Below are 22,117 nucleotides of genomic sequence, written 5' to 3' on the forward strand. Positions count from 1 at the left end.
CTGGAATGCATCACTTCCTTCTCTGTGGTCTCATGAGCTTCAATCAGATTTCTAAGATAGCACTTCTCATATTCTCAAATAACTGTATTTTAAGAAGTTATATATATTTCTTTCTCTCCCAATCTATATGTTGCTTTTTGAGAGCAGGAGCCATGACCAATTCATTTCTGAAAAACATTCAAAGTCTATCTATTGCCTTCTACAAAGTCGATGATCAAGAAATATTGACTTGACAGTGTTCATGGCAGCACTATTTACAATAGCCAACACATGGAAGCAACCTAAATATCCATCGACAGAGGAATGGACAAAGAAGATGTGGTATATATATATACAATGGAATGCTAATCAGCCATAAAAAAGAATGAAATAATGCCATTTGTAGCAACATGGATGGATCTGGAGATCATCATTCTAAGTGAAGTAAGCCAGAAAGAGAAAGAAAAATACCATATGATAACACTTACATGTGGAATCTAAAAAAAGGACACAAATGAAATTATTTACAAAACAAAGACAGACTTACAGACATAGAAAACAAATTTATGGTTACCAGAGGGGAAAGGGAATGGGGAGGGATAAATTGAGAGTTCGGGATTTGCAGATAGATACATGCTACTATATACAAAACAGGTAAACAGTAAGGTCCTATTAGATAGCACAGAGAACTATATTCAATACCTTGTAATAGCCTATAATAAAAAAAGAATATAAAAAGAAATAAAAATATAACTGAATCACTATGCTGTACACCAGAAATTAACACAACATTGTAAATTGACTATACCTTGATAAAAAAAGGTTAAAAATAAGTACTGACTTGACTGAATTTTCAATTGACTTGAACAGAGCCAATATAAGATAAGAGGTTATTATGGAAGCCAAGCAACAGTAGTGACCTTGTAGAAGAATTTGGCCCTTCCTTCTTGGTAGATCAGGTCAGCCAGGATCAATGTGTCCCTAGCCTTGCAAGATCCTTGCATAAAGAGTTGTCCATACCATTCATTAATCAGTCAATCAAACATTAATTTTCTGGGAACACATGTAGCTAGTAGATGTTAAGGTGGTGTAAACCAAGAGGGAGAAGACAGATCCTGCCCTCAGAAAACTTCATGACATGGCGGGGAACACTACCCGCTAAACCAGGAACTTTTTCACTCTAATATCCCTCCCTCCTTGCCGAAGTTCTGCTCACACCCTCTCCTCTGAACTCAGGAGAGACTCCCGGGGACAGCTGCTCCCCATCCTCAGCCACATGACCCTCACATAGTTAAGGCCCATTACTGAGTCACCCCTCAGCCCTGGCCTCACTTAAGCTCTGCCTCCAAGGCAAGGATATTGATGATGACCTTCCTGGTAGGGCGGCTGTGAGGAATAAGTCATGAAAATAGCTGCCCGGTGCAATGAAAAGGCCAGAGAACAAGGCCAATCAGCTTCCCCTGGCACTCCATTCATTTTCAAGGAAAAACAATTCTGGATCAGAGCTATAAAAAGAATGCTGACGATAAAGTGCGCCTTTCTCCCCACCTCGGCCATTTGTCTTCAATGAGGACCCAGGCACTTGCCCGGCCTCCCTTTCAGCCTTTATCACAGCACATTTCTCATCTGTTCTTTTATTCACTCTGGGCCATTCTCATTGTCTCCTGCTCAGAAATCTTTGATAAGAATCTAGCTGAGTGGCATTAGGAAAATCCGCTCTTCAACAAAGGAACCTGACATTGCGCCCCAGGCACTTCAAAGCTATCACAATATCTTATTTTTATTGTTATTGTTTTTTTCCCCCAAAAGTCTGAACAATGTGTTTTGTGTCCTAGACTGTCTGTGGGAAAATACATTTCTCATTAGCTGGATTCTGAGCTGCTGTTGACTGACAAAATGACGACATGGTAATTCATGCTAAGATTTGTAAAAATACTTTAAATTCTTTTTTCTTCTAAGCTATGTACAACAGCACTGATTAAATTTCACTGCAGGCGTCAGGAGAAACCAAGGGTCAGGATGTTGCTGCTAGATTACTCCAGGTTCACTGTTAGCACATTTTTGTTTACTATTAATTCAATGTAACTGAGTATTATGATAGATGTAAGGAGAGTGGGAAGAGCCTACATTCTCATAGGGAGGGGCCAACATGTCTACCAGATACTGCAGTAAAGGACAGGAACAAGGGTCTGATGGATGGGATGGATAATGAGTGTAAGTTCAAGTAGATTTCAGACCCTCCCAACTTGGGCCTCACAATTCCACAGATCACCTTTAACAGTACACAGGGCTGGTTTAACAGATCAAGTTAATCAAAACAAAACTGATAATGCCTTATAGCCATCAGAAATCGAGAGAGAATACTGCAAATGGCAAGGAAGTATAAATTGAGGGGAAATGATAAAATGACTTCTTGTGATCCATCTGTAGAAGCAGAAGAAATAGTGCAAACTCAGGAAAAGTGGCTTTTCTGGACTTCCTTCGTCTCGGACACCACTCATGACCTTCTCCAGTGGCATATGATTAAGACTCACTCTTCTAGCGGAGGATATAGCTCAACTGGTAAAGTGCATGCTTAGCATGCACAAGGTCCTGGGTTCAATTCCCAGCACCTCCTCTAAAAATAAACAAATAGACCTAATTACCTCCCTCCCAAAATAAATGAAATTAAAACAAAAATACATGTTAAAAAAAAGACTCACTCTTCCAAGTTAGTTTCCTGGACTGTAAAGTGAAGGCAAGGGGATTCCTCTGTTATTTACTCAAGAGCATATTTTAAAGCTCTCGTCATACTGTTATATGTATATATATGTTTTTAATTCCAACTACTACATTATATTCTGTGATTTATATATACCATCTTATACTTATCCATTCCCTTAAGAATGAACACAGAATTGCATTTAACTCCCCACTATTTTAATTACTCCTACTATACAATCAGTCCTTTCCCCATTTATTTTGTTGATAACTTATCATTCTGATATAATTTGAAACTTACAGAAAAATTGAAAGAATAGTGCAAGGAACTCCCATTAGTCCTACCCAGATTCACCAATTACATTTTGTCTCACTTGCTTTCTCATTGTCTATTTATCTATATTTACATGTGTGCCTTTTTAAATCATTTAAGAGTAAGTTGGAGATTGTGATCAAGCCCCTTTACACTTACTTTTTTTTTCCTAAAGAGAAAAAATATTATTTTAGGTATGATAGTTGTATTACCAAGATCAGGATATTTCACATTGATATCATGCTGTTATTTAATAGAGTGCATATTGGAATTTCACTGGATGTCCCAATAATGCACATAGGGCTATTGTGCTTCCCCAGCCCAGCATTCAGTCCAGGACCATGCATTTTTTTGTGCTGACATGTCTTTTTATTTTTATTTTTTACTCTTTTGTTTGGTTGGGGGAGGTAATTAGGTTTATTTATTTATTCTTAAAGGCGATACTGGGGATTGAACCCAGAACCTCATACATGCTAAGCATGTGTTTTACCACTTAAGCTATATCCTCCCTCTCTGCCATGTCTTTTTAATCTCCTTTTATTTGGAATATTTCTTTAGCCCCTTTTGTCAGCGTCAATGTTTTTGAAGGGTACAGATTAGTTATTTTGTAGAATGTTCTCCAATTTGGGTTTCTCTAAGTTTTGTTGATGTGAGGTGGTACCCATCATATTTCTCCACTATAATGGTAGTATTTTTCCTTCATAAATAACTAATATATTGGAAGATTTATTGAAACTATGTAAATATTCTATTCCCTCACCTATCAGTTTTAGCATCAATTGATTATTTCCTAATTCCATCATTCCTTCTGTTGTAAGGAGGATCTTGGCTTGCTCTTTGTCTACATTTATTTATTAATTCATTTGTTTATTAATATTAATATGGACTGGTGGATTCTTATTTTAATGAATGAATTTAATTCTTTGTGATTATTCTTTATCTTGGTTATAAAATTGTCACAGTAGCCAGTAGCAGCTACTTCAAACTAGCTCCAATATATTATTTTGACATATCACCATTATAGACTGAACACTTCTTGACTTTCTGTCACAATAAGATGCTCCAGATTCATCTTAGGCATTTCCTGTCTCAGCCTTGGAGTCAGCCTTTCCTCAAAGAAACCCTGATTTGCTTTCTTGGAAAATTATATTCAGAAACCAAAATCTGAACATTAGATGGAATCATTGTTACAAGTGTGCCATGGCTTTCAGAGGACAGAGGCTAGAAAATATATATAATAAGTAATATATAATATATTTATCACATGGATGTTTATACTGGTACCTCTAATCTCAATTTTGCCTTCTTGTTATATTTGTAACTCCAACAATGGAAACTGAACACCAATTGTGAAGTAGGGGAGTAAAAAAAAAAGTTAGATCTTTTAGGATGTGTTTGAACTTAAAGGGCTACCTGTTTAAAACAAGTAGATACAGTTATAGGTCAACATATATAAACCCCATGCTAACCACAAATCAAAAACCTATGACAAGTACACAAAAACTAGAGAGAAAGGAAAACAAGTATGCCACTAAAGAAAATCATCAACCCACAAGGGAAGAAACTAAAAGAAGAAGGGAAAAAACAGAATAACTACAAAAACAACTGGAAAACAAGTAACAAAACGGCAATAAGTATATACCTATCAATAATTACTTTAAATATCAATGTAATACATGCCCCAATCAAATGAAATGAGGTAGCTTATTGGGTTAAAAAGTAAGCCCATCTATATGCTTCTTGCAAGAGACTCACTTAAGAGCTAAACACACAGATTGAAAGTGACAGGATAGAAAAAGATACTTCATGCCAATGAAAACAACAAGAAGGCAGGAGTAACAATACTTATATCAGACAAAATGGATTTTCTTTTAAAGGCTATAACAAAAGGCAAAAAAAGGGCATTATAGAATGATAAAGAGATGGATAAAAGAGGAGGATATTACACTCTTAACATATGTGCATCTAATACAGGAGTACCTAAATATATAAAGCAATTAACAAACACAAAGGGAGAAACTGACAATAATACAATAATAGTTGGAGACTTTAACACCCTACTTACATCAATAAGCAGATCATCCAGACAGAAAGTCAATAAGGCAACATTGATCTTAAGCGACACACAATAGACTAGCTGGACTTAGTAGATATTTACAGGTCATTCCATTCAAAAACAGAAGAATATACATTCTTTTCAAGTGCACTTGGAACGTTTTTCAGGATGGATCACAAGGTAGGCCAAAAAACAGCTCTCAACAAATTTAAGAGGCTAGAAGTTAGAACAAGCATTTTTTTCTGACCACAGCAGGATGAAAATAGAAATCAATCACAGGGAAAAAAATGGAAAAAGCACAACACATGGAGACTAAGCAAAATGCTACTAACAAGCCAGTGGGTCAATAAGAAATCAAACAGAATATCAGAAAATACCTCAAGACAAATGAAAATGGAAACACAACACTCCAAAATCTAAAATGCAGCAAAAGCAGTTCTAAGGGGGAAATTTATAGTGATACAGGCTTACCTCAAGGAACAACAACAAAAAAATCTCAAATAAATAATCTAGCCTACCATCTAAGGGAATTAGAAAAAGAAAAACAAAGTTCAAAGTCAGCACGGGAAAGAAATAATAAAGTTCAGAGAGGAAATAAACAAAATAGAGATAAAAAACAATATAAAAGATTAACAAACTCAAGAGATGGTTTTTTGATAAGATATACAAAACTGATAAATCTTTAGCTAGGCTCACCAAGAAGAAAAGAGAAAGGACCAAAAGAAACAAAATAAGAAATTAAAGAGAAGAAATGAAAACTGAAATCACAGAGATGCAAAAAACCATAAGGGAGTACTACAAATAGTTATATGCCAACAAATTGAACAACTTAGAAGAAATGGTCACATTTCTAGAAACATACAATCTGCCAAGACCAAATCAAGAAGAAATAAATGATCTGAATAAAACAATCACTAGTAGTGAAATTGAAATTGTAATAAGAAAAAACTCCTGGCAAACAAAAGTATAGGACTGGATGGCTTCACAGGAGAAAATACCAAACATATAAAGAAGAGATAATACTTATCTTTCTCAAACTATTCAAAAAAGTTGAAGTGGGTGGAACAATCCCAAATTCAGTCTATGAGGCCAGCACTACCCTGATACCAAAACCAGACAAATACAGTACCAAAAAAAGAGAATTACAGGCCAATATCTCTAATGAATATAGATGCAAAAATCCTCAACAAAATGCTTACAAATTAAATTCCCCAATATATAAAAAGGATCATACATCATGATCAAGTAGGGTTTACTCCAGGGATGCAAGGATGGTTCAATATTCACAAATCAATCAATGTGATATACTACATTAACACAAGGAAGGATAAACATCAAATAATCATCTCAATAGATGCAGAAAAAGCATTTTACAAAATTCACCTTCCATTCATGAAAAAAAAATTCTCAACAAAGTCAGTATAGGGGGAGCATATCTCAACATAATAAAGGCCATTTATGACAAACCCACAGCCTATATCACACTCAATGGTGAAAAGCTGAAAGTCTTTCCTCTAAATTCAGGAATGAAATAAGAATGCCCACTCTCGCCACTTCTACTTAACATAGTGGAAGTCCTAGCCACATCAATCACATAAGAGAAAGAAAAGGCATCCAAATTGGAAGGGAAGACATTAAACTGTCACTATTTGCAGAAGACATGACTTTATATACAGAAAACCCTAAAGTCTCTACCCAAAAAAACTACTAGAACTAATAAATGAATTCAGTAAAGTTGCAGGATACAAGATTAATATACAGAAGTCTGTTGCTTTTCTATACACTAGTAATAAACTATCAGAAAGAGAAAGCAAGAAAAAAAATCCCATTTAAAATTACATCAAAAAGAATAAAATACCCAGAAATAAGTTTAACCAAGGAGGTGAAAGACCTATATTCTGAAAACTATAAAACACTGATGAAGGAATTTGAAGACAATACAAAGAAATGGAAAAATATCTCATTCTCAAATTGAAAGAATTAATATTGTTAAAACGGTCATACTACCCAAAGCAATCTACAGATTTAGTGCAATCCCTATCAAAATGCCCATGATATGTTTTCAAAGAACTAAATGAATAATCCTAAAATTTATAAAAGACCCTGAAGTGCCAAAAGCAATCTTGAGAAAATAGAACAAACCTGGACATATCACTCCCTGGCTTCAGACTATACTATGAAGCTACAGTAATCAAGACAATATGGTACTAGCACAAAAACAGACACATAGAACAATGAAACAGAATTGAGACCCTAGAAGTGAACTCATGCACTTATTGTCCAATAATCTATGCCAAAGGAGGCAAGAATACACAATGGAGGAAAGACAGTCTCTTCAGTAAGTGGTGCTCAGAAAGCTGGACAGTTGTATGTAAAAGAATGAGTTAGGAAAGGGAATCCTCATACGCTGTTGGTGGGAATGTAAATTGGTGCAGCCACTGTGGAAAATGGTATAGAAGTTTCTTAAAAAACTAAAAATAGAACTACCATATGACCCAGTAATTCCACTCCTGGGTATATAGCCAAAAAAGAACTCACTATTATTTGAAAAGATACACACACATCAATGTTTATATCAGCATTATTTACAATAGCCAAGATATGAGAGCAACCTAAGTGTCCATGAACAGATGAATGGATAAAGAAGATATGAGAGATATATATGTATATGTATATGTATATGTATATGTATATGTATATGTATAAACATATATATATATATATATATATATATATATATATATATAATGGAAAACTACTCAGCCTTAAAAAGGAATGAAATAATTTGCAACAATGTGGGTGGACCTAGAGGGTATTATGCTTAGTGAAATAAGTCAGATGGAGAAAGACAGATACTCCATGTCATCACTTATATGTGAAATCTTAAAAAATAAAACATACAAATGTAAATAACAAAATGGAAACAGACTCACAGATATTAAGAACAAACTAGTAACTACCAGTGGAGAGAGGGAAGTAGAGAGGGGCAAATAGGGGTATGGGATTAAGAGATACAAACTACTATGTGTAAAAGAAATAAGCAACAAGGATATATTGTACAGCACAGGGAAATATATCCATCATTTTGTAATAACTTTAAATAGAGTATATTCTATTAAAGAAACTGAATCACTATGTTGGACACCTGAAACTAATATAATATTGTTAATTAACTATACTTCAACAAAAGTAGGAAACTTAGTTATATAATATAATTAACAATAATTATAATAGTTATTTTTCATTATTGTTGTGATATAAAAATATTGTGTAATATTTCAATCTTTTGAAGTATATTTGGACTTATATGGCCCGGTATATAGTCTATTTTAGAAAATGCTTCAAACATACTTAAAGACACAGTGTAATCTATAGATATTGGGTGTAATGTTCTACAAATGTCATTTAAAAAAATTTTTTTATTGAAGTACAGTTGGTTACAATGTGTCAATCTCTGGTGTACAGCATGATGTCCCAGTCATACATATACATACATATATTCATCTTCATATTCTTTTTCATTAAAGGTTATTATAAGATATTGAATATATTGCCCTGTGCTATATAGAAGAAGAAACTTGTTGTATATCTATTTTACATGTAGTAGTTAATATTTGCAAATCTCAAACTCCCAAATTTATCCCTTCCCACCCCTTTCCCCCATAACCATAAGATTATTTACTATGACTGCAAGTCTGTTTCTGTTTTGCAGGTGAGTTCCTGAGTGTCTTCTTTTTTCTTTTTTTTAGATTCCACATGAGTGATATCATATGGTATTTTTCTTTCTCTTTCTAGCTTACTTCACTGAGAATGATGATTTCCAGGTCCATCCATATTGGTGCAAATGGCATTATTTCATTCTTTTTATGGCTGAGTAGTATTCCACTGTATAAATATACCACAACTTCTTTATCCAGTCCTCTGTCAATGGACATTTAGATTGTTTTCCTGTCTTGGCTATTGTATATACTGCTGCTGTGAACACTGGGGTGCATGTATCTTTTCAAATTTGAGTTCCCTCCAGATATACTCCCAGGAGTGGGATTGCTGGATCATAGGGTAAGTCTATTTTTAGTTTTTTGAGGAATCTCCATACTGTTTTCCATAGTGATTGCACCAAACTACATTCCCACCAACAATGTAGGACGGTTCCCTTTTCTCCACACCCTCCCCAGCACACAAATGTCATTTAGATCATGGTGTCCCTACAGTTTCTCTCTAAGGTTCTGGCATTCATCAGCTCCCTCTTATTACTCCAAGACTGGGCTCTGGATGGAAGCTGGCACCCTGGGCTAGTTTACCCTCTTTTGTGGAAAAGAAGCTTTTAAAGCATGATTGTCACCTTATTTAGGAAACTCCAAGTTGTGGGATTGCTCCAAGACATTTCTTTCAAATGTGTGGAAGCCTCATTAGCAACTTTTAAAACACTTCTCTGATCTTAAATAAATTTACGAGGAAAACCATGGGCTTGGTATTTACCAAGTTCTCCTTGGTTGCGATTTGTGTTTTGTTTTTAATAAATTAGTGCTAATAGTTGAAATTCAATGTATTAGCCATATGAGGAATGCGACAGGTCATGAGCCACAAGAAGTCAACCATAGGAAGTGGAAGTTCTGAATAAGACAATTAAAGAGACGCACTGAGTGACAAATATAGTACATCAAGGGAGCTTTAATCCCAGAGGAAAATGATTTTATAGACTAGACGTTCTTGATGGTGCCAGATTTCCCCTTCCCCTGAGGAAGCATTTCCCAGCTCTTCATCCAAACCCCCCTTGCACCCCCAAGCTCCTTTTCCTACTGGGGAGCTCCAAAGCCCCAGTTAGAGAATGCTGCAGGGTCAGTGGAGAGGTGCGGAGTGTCAGCCTGCACAAACTGAAATCCAGATAAATATGCCAAGCATCCAAGTGCTGCTAAAACCTTGAGCAGGGCTCTGGAGTGGTCCACTTGTGTTTTTGCTGCATTTCAATATGTTTGAGCCAGTCCCTTCATTTTCAAGGATGAGAAAAAGAGGGGGGAATTCCAGCGTCAACTTCACTCATTCTTGGGTCCTGTGGAAAGCAGGGCTCCAGCCACTCTTGGAGAAGGAGACTGGCGAACATATTTCTACTTTTCCTGCCAGGCTAGGTGGTCTCAGAAGAGGCAACCAGTTGCCAGGAATCACAGACTCTGAAAGCCGAACGTCCCACTGGAAATCCTCTGATCACCTCTCCTTTCACAGGGGAGGGAGACGGATGCCCAGACGCAGGCAGTAGCTTGCTCCAGATCTCACAGTTGCCGAGATGGACGAGAAGCCAGGTGATCTGACTCCTAAACCAACAGTTTTCCCATGACTCTGAGATTTCACATGAGTACTGATTTTTAAAATCTGTCCTGTAAGGCTCTCATCTGTTCAGTGGAGTTACGTTACTCATCTTGACATTTTTGAATGAATGAATGACCTTGGCTCCCAAAGATAATTTTTTTGTTCTTAGTGATTTCTATGGTTTTGCTTCTCTACGTTTTTTTTTTTTTCGTGGGAAGGTGGGTAATGGATAGAAATAAATTAGCCTAATTTGAAACAGCATTCACTCTTTTTTTTTTGACAAAAGAGTTTCTAAGGTCAGGGTTGAGGAGGGATGTAGAGGGTGGGCACAGGGAGACCCTCCTTTGCCTCCGCAGCCCTGAAAGTCACACCATCAAGGAGCTGCTTGCTCACTTGTCAGTCCTTATGCTTTTCTGGAGCCACTAAAATGTGTCAGGTTCTATTAGACCGAAGTGGATGGTTCAGTTAGCGGGTGGGTAGGACATCAGGAAGCTAGGAAGACACAGCCCACAAACTGTGAATTTCCAGCTAGTGTGTGCAGTGCAGTGGTGGAGGTGTGGACGGGGGCACAGAGAGGCTGACCCAGCCGGGCACCGATCATGTCACAATGGCTTTTTTAAATTTATGAATGTGTTAAATCTTGGTTACCTGTTCTCCCCAGCTCCCTGTGTAGTATCTGCTCATGGTAGGTGATAGATATTATCAAATGAATACACGCACAGGTAAGTATTTCACGTTTTGTAAACGCCATCTAGAATTTATAAAGGACCCAATACTTTGCACATACAGGTAGCAAACCAGCAGCCACAGGTTAAATCCGACCCGCAGACTTTTGTCTTTAGCCCACGTCGTGATTTTTAAAAACTGAACTACATTGGACTTTAAAATACTGATGTCTGACTTCTCTTCAAAGATCAGCAGACCATCTGGCAACACTGCACACTTATTCCTGGATGACTGACTGGTTGGCGCCAGTGGAACCTACATTTCCCTCCTATTGAGGTCAAGCCCTGAGGTGGCCGGTCCCCACCCGTCATACTGTGTAGGGCTGTGCGCCTCACCCGGACATCATCTCTGACTTGTGTTACAGACGTGGCTCCTGGAGGCATTTGCTCATTGGGTTGGACATTCACAGGAGTGGAGATGGGTGTGGGGAACAGCAGGGGTACCCGAGGAAACCAGGGAAGAATTTCTGGAGGTCTAGGGGCCCGGAAGTGCAGCACATGAATGTGGAAGGAGGCAAGCTGGAGAGAGGGAGGCCGGCCTCAGGGCAGGAGGTCCTCCCTGATTCTAAAGATGGGGGCTCCAACAAGGTGATGGCTGAGGACGGGGAGGCCGTGCCTCCAGTTTCCCTCCTGAGAAAGGGGATTTTTAACCAGCTCTGGCTTTTCCTGTGCGACCTGAAGCTTCTGAATGCTGTGCCCATTTGCTGAGGTTCTCCCTTGAGAATCAGGGATTGCCAGAGTCCCAGGGAATCCTGGATCCTGAGATTCACCCTTGCATTTTCCCATCTGAGGAAACTGAGGCTGAGAGAGGGGAAATGCCTTGGCCCAAGTCACACAGCAAGGTCAGAAGCTAGGTCAACTGCAGCTCGATTTTGGCCCATCACAACACCAGAGACGTAAAGAAACAGGGAAGGAGGGAGAAAAGGCAGGTGTAAGGAGATATGAGCGTAGGAACAGGTGCTTTGCTTTTAGAATAATCAGAACTTTGAGTTCAGTGTGTTTCCTTCTTTCTTTGAAGAAAGAAATGTGTCTTTATAATCCGACTTCAGTGGCTGTTGGGAAAAAAAAGGTCCTTCAAATCCCCAGGGAATGCTAAGAAAACCTCCATTAAATTCTAGTCTTCATCTGAGTCAGAACAACTATAATTCTGAGGGTGTGTGTTTTCTTCGGGTTTCCCCTTTGGCCAGTCGTGGGAGAGAGAGGGTGGGGGCGGCAAACGGAACAGGCAAGTTTAACAAATCTAATGAGAAAAGGGACAAACTGGGATCGTTTCATAATGAAGCACAGCCTCTCTGTGTCTCGTCAAGAAACTACATTTGCAAAGTTCCAGAGAGAAAAGGTATTGGGGGAGGGGGGAGGATTGGGTTGGGGGTGGGGCGGGGGTGGAGGTGTATATTCCCTTTGCTTTTCCCCACATGGGACCCCAACCAGCACCACACGCTTCAAAGGGCTGAGGCGGTTTTCCTCCAGGGCGCAGCTGAAATGTTCCCTTGGGACCCTAATCTTCCCCTTCATAATATTCATTGCACTTGCAATTAATGATTTGCATCATTAGCTGCTTAATGCCAGGCTTCCCTGCTGCAGGGTAAGCTCTGTCAATGACTGCAGCTACCTGTCTGCTCTGCTCACGGCCAGCATCACAGAGCCCACGGCAGGTGCTCAGTAAGTATTTAGTGAACGGCCTTAAGATGTCTTCCCACCTCTAATCCTTCATATCTTTATGGAGACCACTCAGAGGGCAGCTAAGCAGAAGACAGGCATCCAACGTGGCTGTTCCCAGCCTCCTCTCCCTCCTGACACTCCCCGGGCTCATCACGTCTGCAAACTGAGGGCTGTGCCTGGACAGGCAGGTCAAGCAGAGAGGGAGTTCACTGGACTGGGTCGAAACAGCAATGCAGAAACAACTTGTAGAGGCATTGACGGCTGGGCGAGAGGTGAGTCCAGCGCGGTGACCCCTCTCTGGTGCGGACATGTGGCTGAGCGGGAGAGAAAGGCCCCGCGGGAGAACTGGGGACAAAGTGATTTCAGAGGTGGGCCCCAGAATGCCAGCGCAAGGGCTGGGCTTCCTGCTGAGCCACTTCTTTCTGAAGTAAGGACAGCCGGAGCTCTTGGCCGTGCTGGGGGTTACCCGATTTCACCAGGTAACAATTCTCCTTTAAAATCCTCTAATGTAAAAGTAAACTATTTGCAAACCGGAGTTCTGCGAGGGCTTGGTAACAACTTTCTGTCAACACCCCCCATCGCACTCTGGCTGACAGCCCCCGCTCCCCCAGAAAGCTAACACGTAGGCAACGCTGCAGTTTGCAGAGTGCTTTTTACACACCTGCTCTCAGATCCTCGCGTGCACGTGCGGCAGCCGCAGCATCCTATGACCTATGTTGCATCGTCACCCTCGGACCTATTCTGTGGCTGTCTGAACGAAGGTTAGGAAGCCTGCCCTGGTCACCCAGCCAGAGCCGGGGCCTGGACGGGCAGTTCTCCCGGCCACCTGCCACTTCCCTCTCTCCCATCTTGTGAGGCTGATGTTTTTACAAGGGAACCGGTTGATGTTGACATAGGAACCTGCAGCGTTGCCTTCCAGCAGGCGGGCAGTCCTGGACCTCAGCACTTGAGGGTGGGACCAAACCTGATCATGTCCAATTGTGATCCAAGAGAAGGGAAACCTCCCCACTGGCCAAAAACATTGATATTGATTGAGCTCCCTCGACCCAGCTCCCCGAGAGTGACCCAGCATTCAGTGCCCCTGGGGCGTGTGGGTGTTGGGGGGTTCCAGCTGGGTCCGTTGCCTCGTGCTCTTTGTACTTGTGGAGGGAGGAGTGGGGGTGGGGGGCACCCTGCCGGGGCTGACTCTGGGAAGCACGTCCTGAAGGCTGGGTGGATGTTCACTGCGGGGTGCTGGGTACCAGGCAGGGAGGCGGGAGCCAGGCCTGGTTTTCAAGCTCAGCCTCAAGGCTGTTGTCTCCAAAAGAGATCTCAGGGGAGATCTCAGTCCCTGCACAAAACAAAGGGTGGTAAGGGAGGAAGCAAATGAGGTTGCTAACGCTGGTTGTTTATTTTTCCTCCCCCATTTCCGCTTGTGCTCCTCCAGCCTAAATCCCACCCCCAGCCCCGACCTCTGGTTTCCCGCCACTATCTGGCTAATAACCTCCCACATTAGCCTCCTCAGCCCCACTGGGCTCCCCCGTAATCTCTTCTCCAGGCTTTGCTGAGGGCTGTATTTACCACCACACAGGATTTCCGTAGGCGATAACCGCAGGGCCTGGTGGCCCGGGAGTTGTCCCTCCTCCCTTCTCGGGTGTCTATTTACAGCAGGGGAATTCTGATCTCTCCCATGAATGTGACTGCCCCTGAGTGTCTCACCGAAGCCCACCCTCTGCAGAGCCAGCTTCTTGATGAGAAACACTCACTCTTACATCCGGGCTCCTGGTCTCAAAGTGTGTGGGTCCCCCAAACTCAGAGACAAGAGATAAGGGACGAAGGTGAATTGCCTGTGGTGGGTCGCTCACTCACAGATCTCTAGTCTGAGGGCTGTCAGGCGGGACCTCCAGAGGCCACCTCATCGTCTGGGCCTCCTCGACAGGCCTTGTTAACCCAGGTCCTGCAGGAAGGGGACACAGCGTCCCGGCAACCGCCCTCCCGGCACACGCGCCCAACCCACCGCGCTCCCTCATTCCAGGATGGTTAGCTCAACGCTCTAAGAAGTATCCACCTCACAGGGTGACTTGGTTTTTTGGTTTTTAACTTTGTATTGATGGGTAATGCACATTCAGAAAAGCACACAGGTCCCAGGCTCAATGAAGTGTCACCAAGTGGACATCTGAGGTCATCGCCCCCAGCTCAGGACATGTCCCACCCCCAAAAGCCCTTCCCTAGACCCTAGCCCAGTGCCCACCCACCTCCTCTCACCGCCAGCCCCCGGTAACCACTGTCCTGACTTCTAATGCCACAGTTTCGCTTCATTGGTTGATATTTAAGAAGCTGGATTCCAGAGATGCCCAGAAGACTTTAATTTCTCTCAATCAGCAGTATCAGGGAGGCAGGGGGCTGGTTGAGCCTGATCTGGGTGTTCTATTTTATTTTCAACTGTCCAGATCCCTAACTCCTTAACACCACATACACTGGGAGGAATTTTAGGGAAGGAGTTATCTGGGTGAGAAACCTGGCAGTGGGCAGAATGCCAAGCGAGCAGGAAAAGTGGAATGAGATAAATAAGACGAAGGCGTTGTGAAGAGATAGGAGCAGAGGCCCCCCGGTGGAGGGGGGGGGCTCGTGAGGATGGCAGGAAAATGAAACATTAAGTTAACATTTTCACCAAAGAGAGAAACTTCCAACCTCTCCCAGCCGTCTTCAGCCCACCCTTGCCTCTTAACACTTTCTTCTCTATTTCTGCAAACACTATTTCAAGCCAACAGGCACTGAAAACAGAAGTATAACCCAAGCTGTATATGTAATTTTGTGTGTATGTGGTAAAATACACATGACAAAATTTATCATTAGTGCCATTTAGTATACTCACAATACCATGTAATTAACCATCACCACTGTCTAGATCCAGAACATTTATATCCCACAGAAGCATACCTCGTACCAATTAAGCAGCCACTCTCCTTTCTCAAAACCATGTCCAGATGCCACCAAGTAGGTGGCAGTGCCTTAACTATATGTGTGTTATTCATTTTTTTTTAATTGAAGTATAGTTGATTTACAATGCTGTGTTAGTCTCTGGTGTGCAGCATGGTGATTCAGTTACACACACACACACACACACACATATATATTCTTTTTCATATTCTTTTTCATTATAGGTTACTACAAGATACTGAATATAAGTTCCCTGTGCTATACAGGAGGACCTTGTTGTTTACCATTTTATGTATAGTAGTGCGTATCTGCAAATCCCAAACTCCCAATTTATCACCCTCCCTTCCCCCCGGTAACCGTAAGTTTTTCGATGTCTGTGAGTCTGTCTGTGTTTTGTAAATAAGTCCATTTGTGTCTTTTTTTTTTTCTAGATTCCACATATGAGTGGTATCACATGGTATTTGTCTTTCTCTGTCTGGTTTACTTCACTGAGTATGATAATATCTAGGTTACATCCATCCATGTTACTGCAAATGACATTATTTCATTCTTTTTTATGGCTGAGTAGTATTCCATTGCATATATATACATACATATATACACACACACACACACACACACACACACCTTATCTATCCAGTCATCTGTCAGTGGACATTTAGGTTGCTTCCATGTCTTGGCTATTGTAAATAGTGCTGCTGTGAACATTGGGGTGCATGTATCTTTTCAAATTTGAGTTTTCTCCAGATTGTATGCTGCATTTCTCTGATAATTAGCGACACTGAACATCTTTTCATGCCAGGCCTCCTCCATTCTTGTCAAAGGGAGTGCTAATCTTTTTTTCCTTCACACAAGACCCACATATGTAATTTAAAATTTTCTAGCAGCCACACTAAAAAGGTAAAATCAAATAGGTGCAAGTAATTTTAATAATTTACTTAACCCAATATATTAAAACTGTTATCCTTTCAGCACATCTTCATTATACAATGATCACTGAGCTATCTTATACTCTTTTATTTGCACTAAGTCTTTGAAATCGGGTGTGTATCTCCCCCATACAGCATATCTCCATTGGTACCAGCTACATTTCAGGAGTCCCACGTAGCTAAATGGTTACCACATTGGACGGTGCAGCTCTAAACAATTTGTAGAATGCTATCAACATCCTAAATCATCTTTTTTAAAGGTGATTATTAAATACACAAACACTTTGAGGCTGTACTTTTGTTTTTAATATAAATTTATTTTCTTCATTAAAAAAATAATATATTTGGAAACTATGGAAAGAAAAATTACCCCTAAGCACCAAGACAAAAAAAACCACAATCACTTTTTGGCGCTCTGCATGTCGTGACTTCTTTGTGGTTTTTCCTTATTGTTTTGTACATCATACAGTGGCACTGCCACCACTTTGAGGTGGAAACTGAAGGCCAACATGACCACATCCCGGAAGCAAACGTGCAGCTCTTCCCAGTGTCCTGAGGAGGCTGATGAACAAGCTTGTTCTAAGAGCACTTCCAACCCAAACATGCTAGAGTACTAGGAAGCCATTCATTCCCTCCACCCAACAGACACACACAGACACACAGACAGACACAAAGACACACAGCCCAGATCTCCAGTTCCGCCCCATAAAACAGCCTGCAGAGGAGTAAGAATGTCTCTACTCAGCCTTGCAAACTCACTGGGAAAACACAAAGGTCTAAAACGAGGCACTTTTATTTAGCATTCATGTTCACAAAGAAGAAAACCTAGCAGAAACCAGACTCGGCATCCAAGAATGCAAAAACTTTTTTTTTTTTAAGATTCCCAGAAGCTTCATGCCACAATGCCCCAAGTTGGAAAAAAAATGTGCCATTTCACATGTTTATAACAACATCTGATTTAATATTATACAGTTTTGCTTAGTCACAAACCAGAACAAATACTTTCAGATTTATTACATCCTTCTATTCAGAGACTTAAGTAATCATAGTTAATAATACAGCCATTCCACAGCCCAAGAGAAAAAAAAAACGCTTTATAATTCTTTGGGACCAAAGATTCCTGAGAGGCAGGTTATTTTCAAGAAGGATTTAAGGTTTTAAAGCTCTCAATGAAGTTTGAAATTCATCTTTTCTAGTTCACATGAAAAGAGTTTCCTCTGAAGCTTGGCTAGGAGGTGGAAAGAGAGGAAAACCATTTGACACAGAATCTCCCGGAGCTCTTCGAGAATGTGGTCATCGCTCACCAGCACTCCTAATCCTTACCTTGTCTTGAAAATAAAACAAAATCACTCAAAACAAAAAATCCATACTATTGGCTCCCGCGTTCTTTACATTGTTAGTACTGTATTTTGGCCTTCCTTCTTATTTATTGATTCATTAAAAGGCACTGATTGATTTTTAAAAGAAGTAAATATTCTTACAAAACATACTTTCTTGTTATTCTCCCAACTCATACATTCCCATACAGGCATTTATTACACAATTTGCACTCAATTGTTGAGCCCCAAGCATTGCCCCTTCCTGCCCAATTAATTCAGGATGAGTTCCTGAGGTGGGACAGTTAACCAATTGCTTGGGGGTCCAACCACGTTGTGCCTTCAGAGCTCCGCTCTCTTTCAGGACACAGGCAATCCTCCACTGCATCCAGATGTAGTCACTGTGGTCCTCCGAGGGCCGGGGGAACCGTGTTTGGATCAGCGTGAACCCGTCACCCAAAGGGAGCACATCCATGTTCAACCACGATGTAGTCAAGTGAGCTCCAGTTCTCAAAGAAAGCCAGGATTTTTCACTCCGGGATTTATTTACACACCATGAAAGTGAGAAGGGGTGAGTGAGAACTTGGTCTACAGTAAATCAGAGTTGAGAACAGTCTGGGGCCCTTATAAAAATGAGGGTTCCTCGGGCCCCCTGCAGACACACTGCATTGGGATATCAGGGTATCAGCTACCGGAATATCCACTCACAAAGGTGACTGACATGCATGCTGCAGCCTATACACACTGGTCTTACAGTTCCCTTCATTAAGTCATAAGCAAACAAGATTTCAAAACAAGATTACAGCATTAAATCTGATTCCAGTTGAGGATACTACCACTCTCTGAATGAATTCTTTTCCACTTATTTTTAGCAGCACATTGCCAGCAGTCAAAAGCCTGGAGTTCTGTTCCAGCCCATCACCGAAAACGTGGGCAAGTTACTTAACCTTTTCAAACCTCACTGACATGAGTTATGCAACCAGGGGCAAGTGTGATTATAATACTAAGGCGGCTTACAAAAGGCTTTCCCATCCGTCCCGACATCACTGGCTTGTCAGGAGGATCAAATAACCTGCAGCGGATAAACTCGTTCCACAGACATCATGGCACCCAGCAAAGGCAAAGCACCATTAGAACGTGGACACAGTTCTGGATTAAAAGTTGGGGTTTTTTTGAGATCAAATTATCTGTTTTATTACTGAGAGAAGCTAGGCTGCAGGATGTGTTTTTAAGAACACAGAAGCAATGGAATTTCTAATACAGGTTTTATCTACCAAGCCTCAGTGGCACTGGGTAACTTTGAGTGTTTCCCAGCTGGGGCAGTTTTTTCTGCCAAGCTCACCACTTGGACCAAGGAGCCCCGCACCTTAAAGGCAGGCAGAGCCCAGGAAGAAAGTGGGGGGAGGAGGAGCAGAGCTTAGATGCTACTCCCAAATGTGCCAACCATTGCTGTCCTGGTAGGAGAATGGGAGGAGGCTGGAGGGGTCAAGACTAATTAATGCCACTTCTCCAGATGCACTGGGGATAAGTGTAACTATAATACTGCGGCAGCTTGATGGAAGTTACTCTTCCTGCCCCCAAATTCCTCAAGTTTTTGTACTTTGAACCCATTATGCTTAACCATGATGCCTGTGGTCAACCAGAAGGGACATAGAATCTTCAGAGAGGGAGCCAGCCTCCACCTCCGGCCACTGCTCCATCACAGGTCTTCCTGGGCAGGCAGTGTGGACGTTCGCCCTCTGAGTTTCTGAGATGGGCCAGTAAAGTACATTATGCTTTTTAAGGCCTTTCCATAGTCAAGACGAAAAACACAGCTCCTCTTCAATTTTCCATCTTAAATGATTTCCAGCTACATCGGCCAACATAGCCCATCTGAGGTTATGCAGTAAAATCATGATATCACAATTTCTGACGTCATAAAAGTACCCCAGCAATGAAATGCCAACAGTGAGATGTTCTACACTTGAACCTAACCTTCTCAGCATCAAATTACCAGGGAGTCCCAAGTCCAAAATCCAATCCCCTTAACAAATTAAGACCTAACAAAGTTAAAATAAGAAATGAAAGCCTGAAGTTAAAATATCTCACCCTCAATCAAGATTAAATTCAAAGATAGGACACTGTAATTTCTTATTCTCGTCAATCTCAACAAGAATTCTTGGTGTGCTGGGCGGGGCTGGGATGCTGTCAGCAGCTGCAGCCTGGACTGGCTTTCCAGGAGGGGCCTTAGAGTTTGAATTCATTCAACTCCAAGCCTCTGATGGGCCTCACTTTTTTACTTTTTTTTCTTTTATTCTTATTTTGAATTGTGATAAAATACACATAACTTAAAATTTACCCTCTTAACCATTTGTAAGTGTACAGTCCCATCGTATTAAGTATTTTGACCTCATTGTGCAACCTTCATCACCATCCGTCTCCAAAACTCTTGTCTTCTTGCAAAACTGACACCCTGCACCCATTAAACTGCCATAACTACCATTCGCTCTCCCCCAGCCCCTCGCCACCACAATTCTTCTTTCTGTTTCTGTGAGTTTGACGACACTGGATACCGCGTATGGCTGGGATCACACAGCACCTGTCCTCGTGCGACTGGCTGATTTCATTTCATAAAATATCCTTAAGGACCATTCATGTTGTAGCGTGTGTCACAGTTTTTTTTCTTTTTAAGGCTGAATAATATTCCATTGTACAGACAGTAGGGCACTTTTTTTTTAATCTGTCTGTCTGTCAATGGGCACTTTGGTTGCTTCCACCTTTTGGCTATTGAGACAATGCAGCTATGAACGTGGGTGTACGTACCTCACTTTTTACATAGGTCAGAAAGTCTAAACCACACAGGATATTATTACAACACTGTCCTCACACCCACACATTTAGCAAATAATCCAGTCCTCAGTCCCAAAGAAGTTTCAGGCAAAAACCACATTTCTAAAGCCCAGTATGTGATGCTGCCAAAAGCCAGAGCAGACTGAGAAAAAAGAGTCTTCTTAGGAGATTCCTCTAAGGGAAGAAGGGTAAATGGTTTTATTTGAAGAGCTCATCAGTCATTGCCAGGAGACTGTAATCCAAACGGAGGTTAATTATGGCACCATGTTTACCATCTCTGGGGGGAGACGAACTCACCCCTGTAAACAGTCCGCTCCCTCGGAGAGCAGCAGGTGAGACATTACTGCCCCACACACATTTCCATGGTTCAAAATGAAAACATGATTTAGAAGAGTTTCTTCCAACAAGCATTTATTTTCTGCCCGAGAAGCTCGAAACGTGGATAACACTGATAAAGGTACACACTTCTGAGCGCAGTGTAACGCAGAGGAAGACAAAGTACTCCAGTGGTCCTCTGGCTCATGCCCAGAGCATCACCTGCCAACCCACGGATTACCAACAGGAATGACGCTAAACATGAGACACATCTGTGGAAAGGGGACCCCTCCCTCGGGAAGCAAGATGTCGGGGGCGGGAGGGATTCATGTAATTAAAACTTGAAGACACAGCGTAATACAGGGAAATATGGTGGAACAACACGTTGTTGAGATTGAAATCTGTATTTTGTTTCTTTTCAAAAGCCCTATGAGCCTAACAAGAAGGATATGGCTTTAAGAACTAAGATTCACCCTAAGGCATTAATGGTGTCCAGAAACTACGTGAACAATCTTACTCGACATCCCCAAGACGTTTATATCTGTCCAACACAGAACCAGAGCGGGAAACATGTTAATTTTCTCAGCCTTCTGATAGCACGCATACAAGATCTCTTAGCCCCACAAAAAGCTCCAAATATCTCCTCTAGGACTTCAACAGCCTTAAAATATAGGCTTGCATTTATCTTGGCCACATTAACGAGATCTGTTTGACCAATACATTTATATTTATGATGACTAAGGGCAGATTAAGGTTGTTAAAATTTGTCCTTGGGACATGAAAACACTCCTCTGTCATTAATACATTTTGTAATATAAACTATGATGTCAGGTCAACGTAAAGGGTAAAAACGTTCCGAAAGTATGCACACATCATTTTTTAAAGCAATTGAGCCTAATGGAATAACAAAGGTCATCATAACAAACCATTACAGCCTTGGTCTTGGCAACTCCGGCCACAGAAGAATCTCCAAGAAACGATCATCATTCCTCCAATGTTATGGCATCCAGACGACAGGGATGGCTCGCAAATGAGTCATATGGGCTCAGATGCTCGGTAGCTATGTGAGC

At 41.2% G+C, this 22,117-nt stretch overlaps 1 protein-coding gene and 1 pseudogene across 6 annotated transcripts in view; both read right to left on the reverse strand.

The window, feature by feature from the left end:
* Positions 1-22,117, reverse strand: part of MTARC1 (mitochondrial amidoxime reducing component 1) — a 76,544-nt gene that overhangs the window by 26,517 nt on the left and 27,910 nt on the right. The window contains exon 10 of one of the 6 annotated variants that reach the window (XM_072948703.1): positions 16,954-22,107. The exons of 4 other annotated variants lie outside the window; for them this stretch is intronic. In XM_072948703.1, coding sequence (XP_072804804.1) covers positions 22,031-22,107 — 77 coding nt within the window. In that variant the 3' untranslated portion in view covers positions 16,954-22,030. Of the gene's footprint in view, positions 1-16,953; positions 22,108-22,117 lie in introns of those variants that run through there. One more of the 6 variants, XM_072948712.1, reaches the window with a different exon arrangement.
* LOC116285280 (U6atac minor spliceosomal RNA) lies at positions 16,442-16,515 on the reverse strand (annotated as a pseudogene).

The sequence above is a fragment of the Vicugna pacos genome, chromosome 23, assembly GCF_048564905.1.
Source record: "Vicugna pacos chromosome 23, VicPac4, whole genome shotgun sequence".
Classification (NCBI taxonomy): Eukaryota; Metazoa; Chordata; class Mammalia; order Artiodactyla; family Camelidae; genus Vicugna; species Vicugna pacos.